Source organism: Strix aluco, chromosome 3 (assembly GCF_031877795.1).
Source record: "Strix aluco isolate bStrAlu1 chromosome 3, bStrAlu1.hap1, whole genome shotgun sequence".
NCBI lineage: Eukaryota > Metazoa > Chordata > Aves > Strigiformes > Strigidae > Strix > Strix aluco.
Window position 1 is genome coordinate 76,218,135 of NC_133933.1, and position 13,530 is coordinate 76,231,664.

Sequence of the window (13,530 nt, forward strand, 5' to 3'; positions counted from 1 at the left end):
GGTTTGATAATCGTTTTGACCCTTCAAAGTATTTGTGCAGCTTCCCTGAGAATTTTCTGTTCCTTTCAGTTGAAAATTAGCTGCTGCTTTATATATATTGGGAACATAACGTAATTTTTAAAAATCTTGTAAATATTGTTGTGCCTCTGAATTTCAGTAGTCTAAAAAAATAACACCTTTATTTATATTTTCTCTGTGGTTCCCTCTCCTGGTATGTTCTGTACATTTTAGAAGAGATATTGATCTCATACTTTCTGTTCCTATGTACAGAAGGACCAACAATGGTCTACTGGAAAAATACTAGAGTTGAGTTACCAGCAGCCCAGGTCAATCAGGCTCATATTTCCTGAGAATGAATGACAGTAGAATTACAAACATGTATTTTAGATCCTGTGGCACTCAGTGTTCAGTAACAAAGTTTATAAAATAAATGGGAAATACCATAAAACGATGGTCTTGCTTTAATATACTTTTCTGATCCAGATCCTTACTTCAAATTTCACTTAATTACATAATACTAGTTATAACACTAGTTATAATAATATAGAAATAAATTCTAAAGTTCCATTAATATTTTACAGAAATTTTTAATGGGTTTTAAGTAGTATAAACAATATTATTTTAGACATAATGAATTGAGATACAGTAAAATAGTGCCCTGTAAACTGAAATTATTTTAGTACTGGTCTGGAACTTCAAAAAAGTTTAAGGAACGTGGCTTCTCCTTCCTTCCTGAAGTGTACAGAAGGAGTTTTGTTTCTGACTCTGATGTCAGTACATGACTGACACTTATTATGGGCTGTAGTGAGTATCAACATAGGAAAATTGAAAAATATAGTGGCAAAGTAAATTACAAAAAGAAAGCAAGATAAAGGAATGCAGCTAATAGAAAGGGTGAGTGTCATACCTGGGCCCCCTTTGATGTCCCCTACCAGTGATGGTATGTATCTATCTCTTTCTGAAGAGTGCATTTGTCAGTTTGCAAGGCATTTGGGACATTAAACCATTTTGGATGAGTAACTGAATGAAAATAAGCTTCAAAAGGTTTTCAGTGCTTTACAGATTTTGCTTTGGTTGAGACAAGTAATCTGCACATAAGTTTGTACAGCTCACAGAGCTGTAAACTGCCTTTGAAAATCCCCCAAATGCCCTGATCATTCTTTGGGTTCACATTGCTGCTGTAGTTTCTTGACCTGAGAAATGGGTGCCCTTGGAAGAAAAACTGTAGGAACTTGCAATGTTATACATAGTTTTGTTAAAACTTGTAGTAGACATAAAGCCTTTCACCAGAGCCCCAGGTCTGCATCTCCAGACTTCAGGAAGACAGCCCATAACTTTATAACTGAAGAGTAAATAGATACCCAGCATTAACTTTATAGCTGAAGAGTAAATAGGTACCTAGCATTGACTTTTTTAACTTTGGAGAATTTTTTGGTCACCCTGATAATAATATTGGTGAAGAGCTTGAAAAATGTCTGAGTTGGGAGCACTGGATGTCTTGTCTCATTCATGGGCAGAAATCAGTATTTTACCATGCCTGGTTATTAAGATTTACTGAGCTATTACACTTACTTATTGCATGTTATTTTCTAGGGTACCTCATGTCATTTATAAATGTACTCATTGTTTATAATCCTTGACAGAGAAGTCTTTTTCCATTTCATCATATCCCTTCATCTGTTCAGGTTCTCTCTTGCTTAAGGTCTGTTCTGTTTAAAAGTATACAATATTTAGGAAATTTATTTTGGGGGTGGGGTGGAAGAAAAGCACCCTCTTCAGTTTCCATTTTTTAAGCCAGGAAACAAAAGCCAAAGTCTACGTTCCCTGGTCAAAAAGGATCAGAGAGTATGAAATATCTCTCATTTTGTATGCTGAGAGCTTTGTGGAATATCTCCTGGGCTCTAGTAATGTCTCTTTAAGACCTGACTGCAGAGCCGTGCGTGCTGGACTATCGCCTTAAAACACAGATAGAGTTAAATGAAATCAGAAGCAATACTGTGGCTGCTCCAGTTAGTATGAGGGAATATGGAAAACTTACCTGTTTCATTGCTCCCAAAGATGATATATATGAGACAATATCAGACATCCACAGCTGAAGGTTGCAAGAAAAACAGTGAAGGCACTGAATTGCAGTTCTTGGGTTCTACCACTTGTTGAAACAAGTTTGTCAGTTTTGACTTAGAGCACCCATCTGAGACTAAACCAACAGATATCCTCATTATTTTACAGATTTGACAGAAATATGTTGATGCATTTTTTTTTTCTAACCAGCTGTCCCAACTGAAAACAATAAATTACCTTAAATACATTAAATAGTACATAGATGCAACAGAGATGTTTCTTTCTACTTTTCTTGCATTAAGAGTAAAGAATGCAAGTTTATAGTTTTCAAACTGTCTTAAGCAAGAAGAATCTTCCACTCATGGTAAAACATCAACCTCGCAACAGCCATGCTTGAAAGTTTTTCTGGTTAACAAAATGCAGCACATCAGTACAAAAACCAGTTCTGACAGGCTATGTTGATATCAGCAGACGTTGTGGTGGAGTGCAAGTAGGAACTTCATTACATTTTCTGCCAAGTTTGGTTGATGCCTTGCTGCAGGAACAGCTCAGTGTTTCCACTTTGAGATTTACTGAGAAACTTAATAGGAAAAGAAGTGGGATTTTGCCAGAACCTTGAAATATTTCACTTCTTTTTTTCTGGTGAGTTTTATTTACCAGTAGTGTCTTATGCCATCCCTTTTAATCTGGGTGATTTGGAAACAAGTTAAAATATTTTCATCTACAAGTCAGCAGTTAAGCAGGACTTGGGCCAGTGTGTTCCAGCGATGGTGCCTGTTCTTGGGTGAATAACCAGTCTGTAGGTGGAAGCTCTTCAGTCTGTAGATAAGAGGTTTCCAGACATGTCTGCAGTACTCACCTTGATCTTATTTTCTGTAATATCTGACACTTTTATGTCACTATTTGGAAAAATTCTGACCCATGGTAGATTGAAGTGCAGACAGCTTGTAAACCAGGTGGGTTTTTCTCTTCACTTTTGTTTCCATCAAATGTAAAAAACACTCTAATCTTTGTAAGATTGCCCTTAATATAAGATATTCAGATCCCATAAAACTTGTGTTCTGTTTCTGTCGTACACATATCATATCAAAGTTGGACTGTGTGCATCTTTGCAGTATGCTGATCTCGTTATGTTGTTGATTTTTTCTGCAACTATGAAGATTAGAAACATTTTTCTCTTTTGAAGTTTTGGGTAATCATTTGCATCAGAGGACTTCCATGTGTCCCAGCCTCTTGCACCTTTATGATCAGCCAGGAGACCCTCATCTGATCTCTTTCCTTTTGCTCCACCAAGTTCTCCCTCCACTCAGCACTCAGATAAGCTTAGTCACTTCAATGCTTTATGGTCTGGGAAAAAGAAAATCTATAGCATACCTATGGGAAGTATTTGACAGATGCTATGGTACTTTAGAAATGGGACAATATAAGCCCGCCTACCAATAGGTAATATTCTGGGTTTATTTTTGGTGGCACTTGAGTGAGTTCCAGTGGTACCTTCAGCTCAAGGCGAGGCAGCCAAAGGTGTTGCACAGTTTAAAGCCGTGACATTTAAGTAGAACACAAATGTGCTCTTTTTTTGTTGCCTGTACTCCGCTTTTAAAGTTTAATGGCATGTTTTTATTTTGTGTGTGTGGCAGAAATCTCAAAATAATGTGTTAATATAGCTAGTGGGCAAATTAATTTCAATATATTGGTTAAACTTCAGTTATAGATACTTGACCTTTTGAAGAAGAAATTTGAGTACAACTGAGGACTTCCATCATGATGAACCAAAGATGGGGTTTCTTGGGGTTTTTGCTTTGTTTTGTTTTTTCATAATATGAGTCACATTTTAACTCAGGAGGAATATCCTATTTTCATGATTGTGCAAGTGCTAACTGATGGCTGTAGTGGCTGCTTAAGTGTAAAAGTAAAATTACATTTTTATTTATATATACATATCTGTGTGCATGTTTAGTTCTGTTTACAACTTGAAAATAAGGAAGACATTCCAGTACCTAATAAGTGTATTTATATCTAACATTCATGCTAATAATATGCTGGTCTAATATGTCACTATTCACCTAGATGCTCTGCAAAGTTGGCTAGCTTTTCTTTCATTTCAGAGGGTTTTCTAAATATTGCTGCTGGAAATTTCAAGGGTAATTTTGTAATGTAACTTTAGCAGACTTTTCATCTGAATCTCAACCAGCATTAGTTTCTAGTGGGGATTTAGCAATAAATGTGCTTTTCTCTACTCTCAGCACAAAACCTGAGGTTAATTTTGCTGTGAAGTATCTTTAGGTCTTAATTAAAACTGAAGTTACTCATCCTGGTAAGAGTGCCCAGACAGACAATGCCTACATGTCCTACTCTATTAAATTCTCAGGTATTAAGAAGGATATACTGCATGTAGTATTTTTAACTTAAAGCCTATGCTGTATATATGCAGTATTTTAAGTTAATAAACAATTGCACTGCAGAAGGAAAAGTTAGAATTGGAGAGTGTTGTGTTAAATACAGGGAAAACAGGTGAAGTATGAGAATGTTTTCTCATGCTCAGTGTTTTTTGTAATGTCTTTAAATGTGTTATCATACACTGGTACAGTGATCTGTGTAATGGAGCTATTCATGAGCTAAAAGACTGGCTTGTTGCAAGAAGCAATTTTACAAGCCTAAGCTGAACTGGACTGAAGTAATTCAAGGTCCTGTGGTGAAATCATGGAATGCTGTCGAAGCATGGTTTCTTACACAGATATTAAGTACATTTTAAATTAATTATCTTCTCTTGATAACAGAGTATCTACTACATGTTATATTTTATTAGCATTGCCTTATAGATGCTCATGGTTATTTTCTGTATTTCTCTTCCCCCCCATCTTAGTGGAATCGGTCGAAATTGGCCATGGGCCTCTGGCGGCAGCAGCATTTTGGCAGAATTTGGGACTTTGCATCTGGAGTTCGTACACTTGAGCCATCTGTCTGGAAACCCTGTCTTCGCTGAAAAGGTTAGACTATTCAGTCAAGATCATGTTGTAAAAGATAAATCACGTGTTAGTAGACTAATACCTCTGGGGAGAGATTTGGATTTTCCTCAGTTGTATTTTCTAGATGTTTTCCTAAGCACCTTGACATGGTTTTGTATTATAAAGTCAAAAATCTCTTCCAAAATCATTGTGATGCATCTTCTTGTATATAGCACTTACCCAGCCCCATAAAACATATAATGTCTGTTTATGTTCTAAATTAGTATCACGTTAAACAATCAGACCATAGAGCTTTCTTCAGTATTTCACCTGAATGTTGTGAAAACAAAAATTGACATTATATTGGGGATCATATGTGATGCCCATAGAAAGCAAAGCACTGTGGCCGCCTTGTGTGATTTCAGCAAGTTTAGTCTTCAAAGTGCTGTGTAATATAACTGCTGTCAGTTTGCAGTCCATTGCACTGACCTTTGGGAAACGTGCTTTGAACTTTCTTTGGGGGAGGGAAAAAAAACAAAACCAAAAGACCACCCTTTGACAAAACAGTTGTTGTGCTTTCTAATTCTTCCAAAATTTGATAACATTGTCTTCTGGATACTTATTATTTACATGACCCATGGAAAGCAAATCCTCTTCTCCGTGCCTCAATTCCCACCTAAGCAATTTTACTTTGATATTATTTGGTGGGTAAATAGTCAGCAAGTCCTATTCTTTATAACACACAGTACCATTTATCTTCTTTTTTTTTCCTAATTAAGACTTCCACTTGTTTTGGTTTTGTATACTTATTGCAACTGCCCCATGTTAGCTAAAACTGATATTATCTATCTAATCTAATTAATAATGAGACTCCAAGTGTTTAGCAGTAGGTTTAAAATCAATGGTCAAATGTAAAATGAATACTAGTTGTACCAGACTTAAAGGACTGAATGACTTCACTGCAATACCATTGTCAGCACTGGAATAAATTTTGTGAAACAAACTCCTAGCAATTTTAATGTATTTAGGGGTGAATTTAAACACAGAGTTTCTCTTAAACAAATCGGGGCGGGGGGGGGCGGGGATTGGGAAGTGGCAGCACCCAGGAACAGCCAGAAACAAACTTACTAGATAACTTAATTATCTCTTGACATTTATGGTAATTTAATGTATAACATCTGTTCTACTAAGAGACAATTAAAGTGTGATGAAAGTGTGTATGTTAAAAATCCTAGCCTGTGGTTTTTTTCAAAGTAGCATCGAGCGATAGCTGCAAGATGCTGGAAATCTGTTTATGTAAGCTGCTCTGAAAACCCTTTAGAGATTGTGATTCCACAGTGCTTCGAGGCAAGCCATGCCAGGGCTGGTATGCTTGATAAAGAAGAAGAAACACTGGAATGAGCTTTGCCTGGAAGTATTCATAGAAGAATTCATTAAATGACGTCTAGGACTCATTGCAGTCTGCATTTGGGCAATGACTGTTAGCAATGTAGTGTCAAGATGCAGAAGGCAGTTTGTGTAGCGCAACAGAAATCCTTCTGCGGCTTGGTGTAAGGTAATTTATCTTCTTTCTCAGCAGCTAGTTCACTTGCTCTCTAGGCATTCAGGGTGTTATAATGAAGCTGTCAGTACCTTTTTGTTACAATTTCTGGTCTGTGGTGCTCAGGGTCTTCATTCTCCCAAGTTGCTACATTTGCTTTTTCTGTGAATGTTAAAATTCAGTATAAATTATTTCACGTGCTCTGCAATGGATTGTGCTGCTGGATGTCTCCAGCTGCAGAGCATCTGGATTGTAATTGTTTCCCCAGGCCTCTCATTTGTAGCGAGCTCCTTAACAGTGCCAGCAGAGCGCTCAGGGCTGCGTGGGTTCCTGCTGGGCAAGCTGGCTGTATGAAGCTCCATTCCAGCAGTGCTCTCCTTCCCAGGCAAAACTGCTTTACAATTCACTTCTGCATCTGAACTAGGTGACAGGCTTAATATCTAATACCATTTCTGATTTGGGTTTATGAGGAATATAATGCTGAAGTAGCTGAGCTTAATTAAGGCAACTAGCCTCCGTGAATTTCAGTACCTCGTGGAGGGGCGAGATACTCTGTATGGAAAGTTGTGAAATTCGGAGTCTGCTTCTGTTGTGTTGTTTCATTACCGACACTTGGCACAGAAATTCCACAGTTTTGAGGAGCTCATTTACCTCATTTACCTGATGATATGAGCTTAGAGGATCTTTTTTAATAGTAATATGATTGCACAGAGGTATTCTGGTATATGTGTTGGGTAAGACTATTGTTTTTATTTTTAGGGGTATTTGTACTTTAAGACTTTTGTACTGACACTGTTTTATTTTGGTGGGAAAAATGGATCTGTGCTCAGTGTTTTGTACCCTTCCAATAGGTGATGAATATTCGAAAAGTTCTAAATCGACTGGATAAGCCAGAGGGCCTTTACCCCAACTACCTGAATCCCAGCAGTGGTCAATGGGGCCAGCGTAAGTAGATCACTTCTTTGGTACTCTGACCTGTATATCAGTGTGCTGTTTGCAGTCATTAATGCCTTTCAGTCACTGTTACGTGTTTTTTGTATATATATATATATATATAAAAAAAAAAATAAAGAACTTTTATAAAGTATAAAAACTCACATTATATCTGAGGTTCTATACAGTGTAAAAGATACTACAAATATAAAGATAATAATCCTACTTGCTGTATTTTAATATACTTGTCTTTGATCTTTCAGTATAGCTTGTGCAAGCAGGGTAATGTTTTGAGTATGTATCATTTTGGAAGGAATTTGTAAACTACAAAAGTCTTTTATTCAGAAATCTAAAGTGCTCTCTAAAGTAGCTGTTTAAGGAAACATTATCAGCTCATCTGAATCAAATTCCATATTTTTAGAGTGGTGGCTCCACTGAAGATTAAAAAAAAAAAAATAAACCAAGCCTTTCCAGTTAATACCAGCTGTGATTTCTGTTGAAGTTTTATGCCAACAACTGAGGAAGCAAACTAAACAGAACTGTGTCATGGCATTAATCCCCTTGGAGCCATTACTGGAGACACCAAAATTAGAAGGGAAAGAGTATAATTAAATGCTTGAAGTATTTGAGCTTCTTAGCCCCTTCCCGATGACTGAGCCTTTTCTTGTTGTACATTGCCTTTTCTAATGTTCATAACATGTTCAAAGCTTACGTATTGTGAGGGGTCATGATTTTAGAGACCCTGCTTCTATTTCCACTTTTCCTAGTTGGGTTCAGTCTACCACCATCCCATTCATGTGGCTAATGTTTTCATATTTTTTCTCCTCTACATTACTGAAAGAAAACAAGCAAGATATGCTGTCTTGATCTGAAAGTACATGGGCAGATAAGATGATCCTGTAGATTATCAGTGTTGGAGCTGGTTAGACAATACAAGAGAGGGAAAGGTCTGGAGATGGTTTTGGATATAATAGCTTGTTTTGGATGCAGCTAAGGTGGAAGTGAGGTTCTGGAGTCCTTATGGGACTGGCCACAGTATGGAAAGATAAGATAATTTTCACAAAGGCAAAGAACAAATGTTTTATTGAATAAAATATATTTTTGAATGCCTTGTATCACACTTTGAATTAAAATGATGTCCAAAAAGTTTGTGCTGCTCAGTTGTATTGTCCCATTAAGGCAAAGGCTGTTTCCCTTTATGAATTAGAAGTATGCCCGTCAATTTAGAAAGCCTTGTAGTCTGCTATGCTCTGAGGCTTCCTTCAGGTCACCGTGCCACAAGGCCTGTGGCAGCTCAGCGTGCATAACCATCAACTCCAGTTGGCATGTTGGTATAAACCCTGACATCCATTTACAGATCTGAGAGATGTATGCCCACTTGTTACCCATGGTGGTTTAGCACAGCTTTGTAAAATATTAAAACCTCCCCCTGGAAGTGTTGCTCCTACAGGAATAGGCACTGGGTTTGGTTAGAAGGCCACCTCAGCATCTGTGAGCCAGGTCCAGTTACCTCCTTCCTCGGTTTCAGTCACAGAAACTCGGCTTTTTGGTGAGTTGCAGGAGAGCAGATCTTTCTAGTGGCTGACACCATCATTGTCTCTGCCTTATATATTTTAAAGCAGTCAAATACTTATTCTGCCTTATGGCCTTTGCCATTTCCGTATTTTTAATATTATTGTGTTTTATGTACTCCTCGTTCTCACTAAATGCCAGTTTTTATTGGTGTGCACAGGAAAACTTACAGTTTTTACCAGCTTTGCTTTCCAATAGCATGTATGTAGTATTGACAAAGAAATAGCTTCCTGCACATGCAAATGATGGACACGGATGTTGACGCAGGCCAGCCCCTTGCATGCTGAAGCAGCAAAAGCAAATTCAGTTTTGTTGCATCTCTTCCAAATCAGTTGCCTCTGTTCGCAGACACTGATTTATTAATTTTTTTCCCATAGTAGATTTGAGATTGCTTTTCTACGCTGTTTTCAGTTGATTACAACAGGAAACAAAAACAAACCTAGAGTCTTAATTTGTACAAGACAGAAGTATTATCTCTCAAACATCAAGTGGGGACAGAGGAATAGTTTCTGAACAGTTCTCTAGCAATGCTGTAACTGTGAAGGACACTGCTGGATCACTGCCATTGTTCCTGTAAATTCATTTAGCCCTTGTTATTTTGACAGTAAACTGACAGTGATTTGCTGCAGCGTGCGTCAATTGGATTTGTCTACTGCAATAATGTATATAATAACAGGGCTTATTATTGATGAAACTGTGCTTGTGCTATTTAGCTTGCAAATGTCAGAGGTTTCTATGGTAATTTATTTAGGAAACCGTAAAGGTCATTTAAATGCTGCTGTTCAAAGATCAGCCTTTGATCATAGAAAATGTTCTCATTTTTTTCAAGAAGCCTCTTTTCCTTTTAGATCATGAACATTTAATTAAATAAATGGTGTATTCTTTCCAGAAATGTGATATATCTCATTCAAAAGATGGGGATGGGGGGAAGACGTTTATAACTCAGGTCTGATGGTACAATGTATTTGTTAGGCAATGGGACAGGATACATTTGGAAAACTAAATTATGTCACAGGCTAGTGGAGGAAAAAAGACACTGTTAATAAAGTTTGAATAGAAAAAAAGTTTATCTTCCAGATTTGCATGGCTTTGCAACCTATTCAGAAGGTGAAAGGAGGCATTTCGTGAAGAGAAGATACTAAGGAGTTTAAAAATAAATTATCTGTTCTTTTGAATTCCACCAGCAGAGGGATAACTTTGAAGCTAAGATCAGAATTAGACATTGGGAAGTGTGAGCTCTATACCACTAAACCTTCTGCATCTCACTTTACAAGCCTGGATTACCCCATGCATGTTTTGCTTTTCTCATGGCCAGAATTTTGTGGTATGACTTACAGACTTCCTGCATGATGTATGTAACCACATCTGCATCCTGGATGTCTTGGGTGGAATTAGTAGACCCCTTCCTCTCTGTGAAATTAATGGTTATATATGAGTAGTCCTGGTAAAGCACTCTGAAATCCTTTCACTGAAGACTCAATAAATGCCAAATCCTTTAATGTTACCAGGCAGCACCAACTTAGACAAGAAAACCTCTAGCTAGTGTTCTTAATTTAATGGAGTTTAGAGAAACAATTTACACATACATATATATATAGAGAGAGGTGTAGTATTTCATGTGTCTAGGGGATCTATGCTGAAATTGTGATAGCCCATTACAATTTTGCCAAGAATCTTTTAGGTTTCTAGGCAGCAAGTGAGTGCAACCTTGTGTGAGCAGCTGAGACCATTGCTAACTTTCACATCACTGGTGCAACTGACATTGAACGGTCTGATCTGTGTGGTGTTAGTGCTTGCAGGGTTATGTCCTAAACGTGTGCAATTGAATAATCACAGCATTCGTAGTACCAGATCATTTCACATAGTAAGCATAGGGCAGAATAAAGCAGTGTGATAGCAATAATCCTCTGTAGATGTGGCAAAGTCTTTTTTTTTTCCTTCCAGAACTACTGCTGAGTTCTGAGAGCAGCCAGATGTTCAAAAATGTAGTATTATTTTTAAACATATGGATTGGCATTTTGAAATGCCATTAAATAACCTGAAATTCAACTCTGCAGTAAGGAGCTAAAACATTCTGGCCTTTTTTATGAAGTGACTTAAATAACGCATTTTCTACTTTTTTTCCTGGTTTTAGAATAAAAAAGAACTTAGATTAACACATTTTGTATGGGTTAGACTACATGACTTAGATGTTAAAAATACAAATTCTTGTTTCTTTGCCATGAACTCCTGTGGCACGACATTAAATAACTGTGGTGCTTTAGCTTTATGAAAAACTTAGCAATTAAAGAAGTAAGTCTCTGTCTATACCAGTTAGGTTCATCCTAAGGTTCAAAGCTTACATTTATTAAAGATTGTTGTAGAAAGAGATCATTAAATGCACTGTTTCAAACTGAATTGTATTTTATTGCCCAGGCTGAAGATGAAATTACTGTTCAATCTCTTTCTTCCCTTTTAAGATCACGTCTCCATTGGAGGGCTTGGGGATAGTTTTTATGAATATTTGCTTAAGGCATGGCTGATGTCGGACAAGACAGATGAAGAAGGCAAGAAAATGTATTATGATGCTGTTCAGGTAAATAAGATATTTAAATCTTCCTTTCCATAATAATCTAATCTATAATAAACCTAAAGACACAGGCTCTGGGGACAATGTGAGAGATTTATGTCTTTGCCACCACACTGTGGGTTTTTTAAAGAATTAGTTTCTCTTTTAAAAAGACTTCATCAAATATAAATGCTAGAGGAACACAGATACTGTGGGAAAGGGGAGAGTCTTGAAGTACAGCCATTTTTTTTCCAACTGCAATACAGTCACTTCTCTCTGACACTGGAGAAGAAAAGTATAAAATATGCAACAAAAAATGCATCTACAAGTATCTCCCAGATAGAAGCTCAATTCTTTTTTCCTCAGTCTTCCCCAAATATATTCTTTTTGTCCTTTTTCCTTATATCCAGGAGGGGTTCCTCTCTTGTGTTTCAACCTCATATTTCAGCCATTAGAGTGTTTTGCTTGTGGTCAACACAGGGATCAATATATTATGGTAGATAATTATAAATGAAAATAGAAGTTTTTGTTGCACAATGACTTTTTGTTACAAGAGGCATATGTTTGCCAGCTTCTGTGAAATAGCCAATTATTCAAATTGGACACAAGAGAAAGTTTTCAAAAATCAGAATTGTTCATACTTACATTTCTATGTGGTATTTTATTTATGATCCTTCTGGTCTGCAGTTTGCTTTGTTATTGATGGTATTTCTTTAATATGATGTTTTGGGAGAAATAATGGTTTTGTGAAACCAGATTGAGACTTGAGAAGTATTAAGTTTAAATTCATATTTACAGGCTTTCCTTCTGGTCTTGGGCAAATGACCTATTTTCTCAGTTCTTTGCTTTCACATATATACATATTAAAAAAGGAGGATAATATTACTTCTTTTTTCCCCATCCTTTCATCTGTTTTCATCTGTTTTCATCTGAAGCTCTCTAGGGTTAGGACTTCTATCTCTTATTAACTGTATGTATGTACAGTGCCTCTGTAGACAAGACTTCGAGATGCTAAGAAATATCTTCTTATTCTTTCATACATCTTGAAATGCGCTGTCCCTGGGGAAGAGACATAAGTCTCCCTTTACTTCCCATACCACAAAATGTGGTGACATTAAAAAAATACAACCCTGGCTCATTGCAACTATCTTTTTTTTTATTAGAGAGAAAAGTGATATGTGATGATTTGAGGGAGGGTGTGATCTCTGGTGGTAGTAAATTTGACGAACAAGTATCCTCTGCTAAGAAAATCCTGCCTTTAATTTCGTAAGTGCAGATTTGGATGCAGTCGGCCTCATTTTCACCACTAACGTGGTTTCAGCTTCAGAGCAAAAGGTGGATTTTAAATTAGGTTTGAGTGCATTTGAGGCTATAACATAAGAACAGTGATACTGTAATAGCTCAGCCATTAGGTTGGCAGCCAAAAAGAGAGAACAAAGTGTATGATAATACGATATCAATTCATCTTACCATGGAAGGCATTTTGAAGCACCTCAAAGCTGCTTCTAGTCTTCTACTTCCACTAGTTTAATAACGTCAGGTTTTTCTTTTAAATACATTCTTACACAAGGTAAGCACCAGTGCATAGGCACATGCAGTAAAAAAAGGTGCTTTTTTCTAGTACAGCTATTCTGGAAAACACTGCAGGTAGAATATCCCAAATATGGTGTGACCATCACCCTTGTTGACAGGACCGTGAGCGCATTGCCTCCCATCCTGCCAGGGAGCAGCAGGGGCGCGTTGGTCCCAGCTGATAACAGAGAGTCCAAGAGACCCAGTGCTTTGATGATGGCCAGCACTGGGCTGCTCCTACTAAGGCTGAAGGTTCATCTTCCACTGACTTGAGCACAGCTGGAGTGAGGTACATCAGGAAGTCTCGCTCACCTTACGCCACACAAGCGGGTGTGCTGTCCCATGTCACCTGCACAGTG

The 13,530-nt window shown here is 37.3% G+C and overlaps 1 protein-coding gene across 1 annotated transcript in view; it reads left to right on the forward strand.

Annotated features, from left to right (window-relative positions):
- Positions 1–13,530, forward strand: part of MAN1A1 (mannosidase alpha class 1A member 1) — a 152,165-nt gene that overhangs the window by 115,352 nt on the left and 23,283 nt on the right. The window contains exons 6-8 of the mRNA XM_074819238.1: positions 4,925–5,048; positions 7,398–7,491; positions 11,511–11,626. Coding sequence (XP_074675339.1) covers positions 4,925–5,048; positions 7,398–7,491; positions 11,511–11,626 — 334 coding nt within the window. The remainder of the gene's footprint in view (positions 1–4,924; positions 5,049–7,397; positions 7,492–11,510; positions 11,627–13,530) is intronic.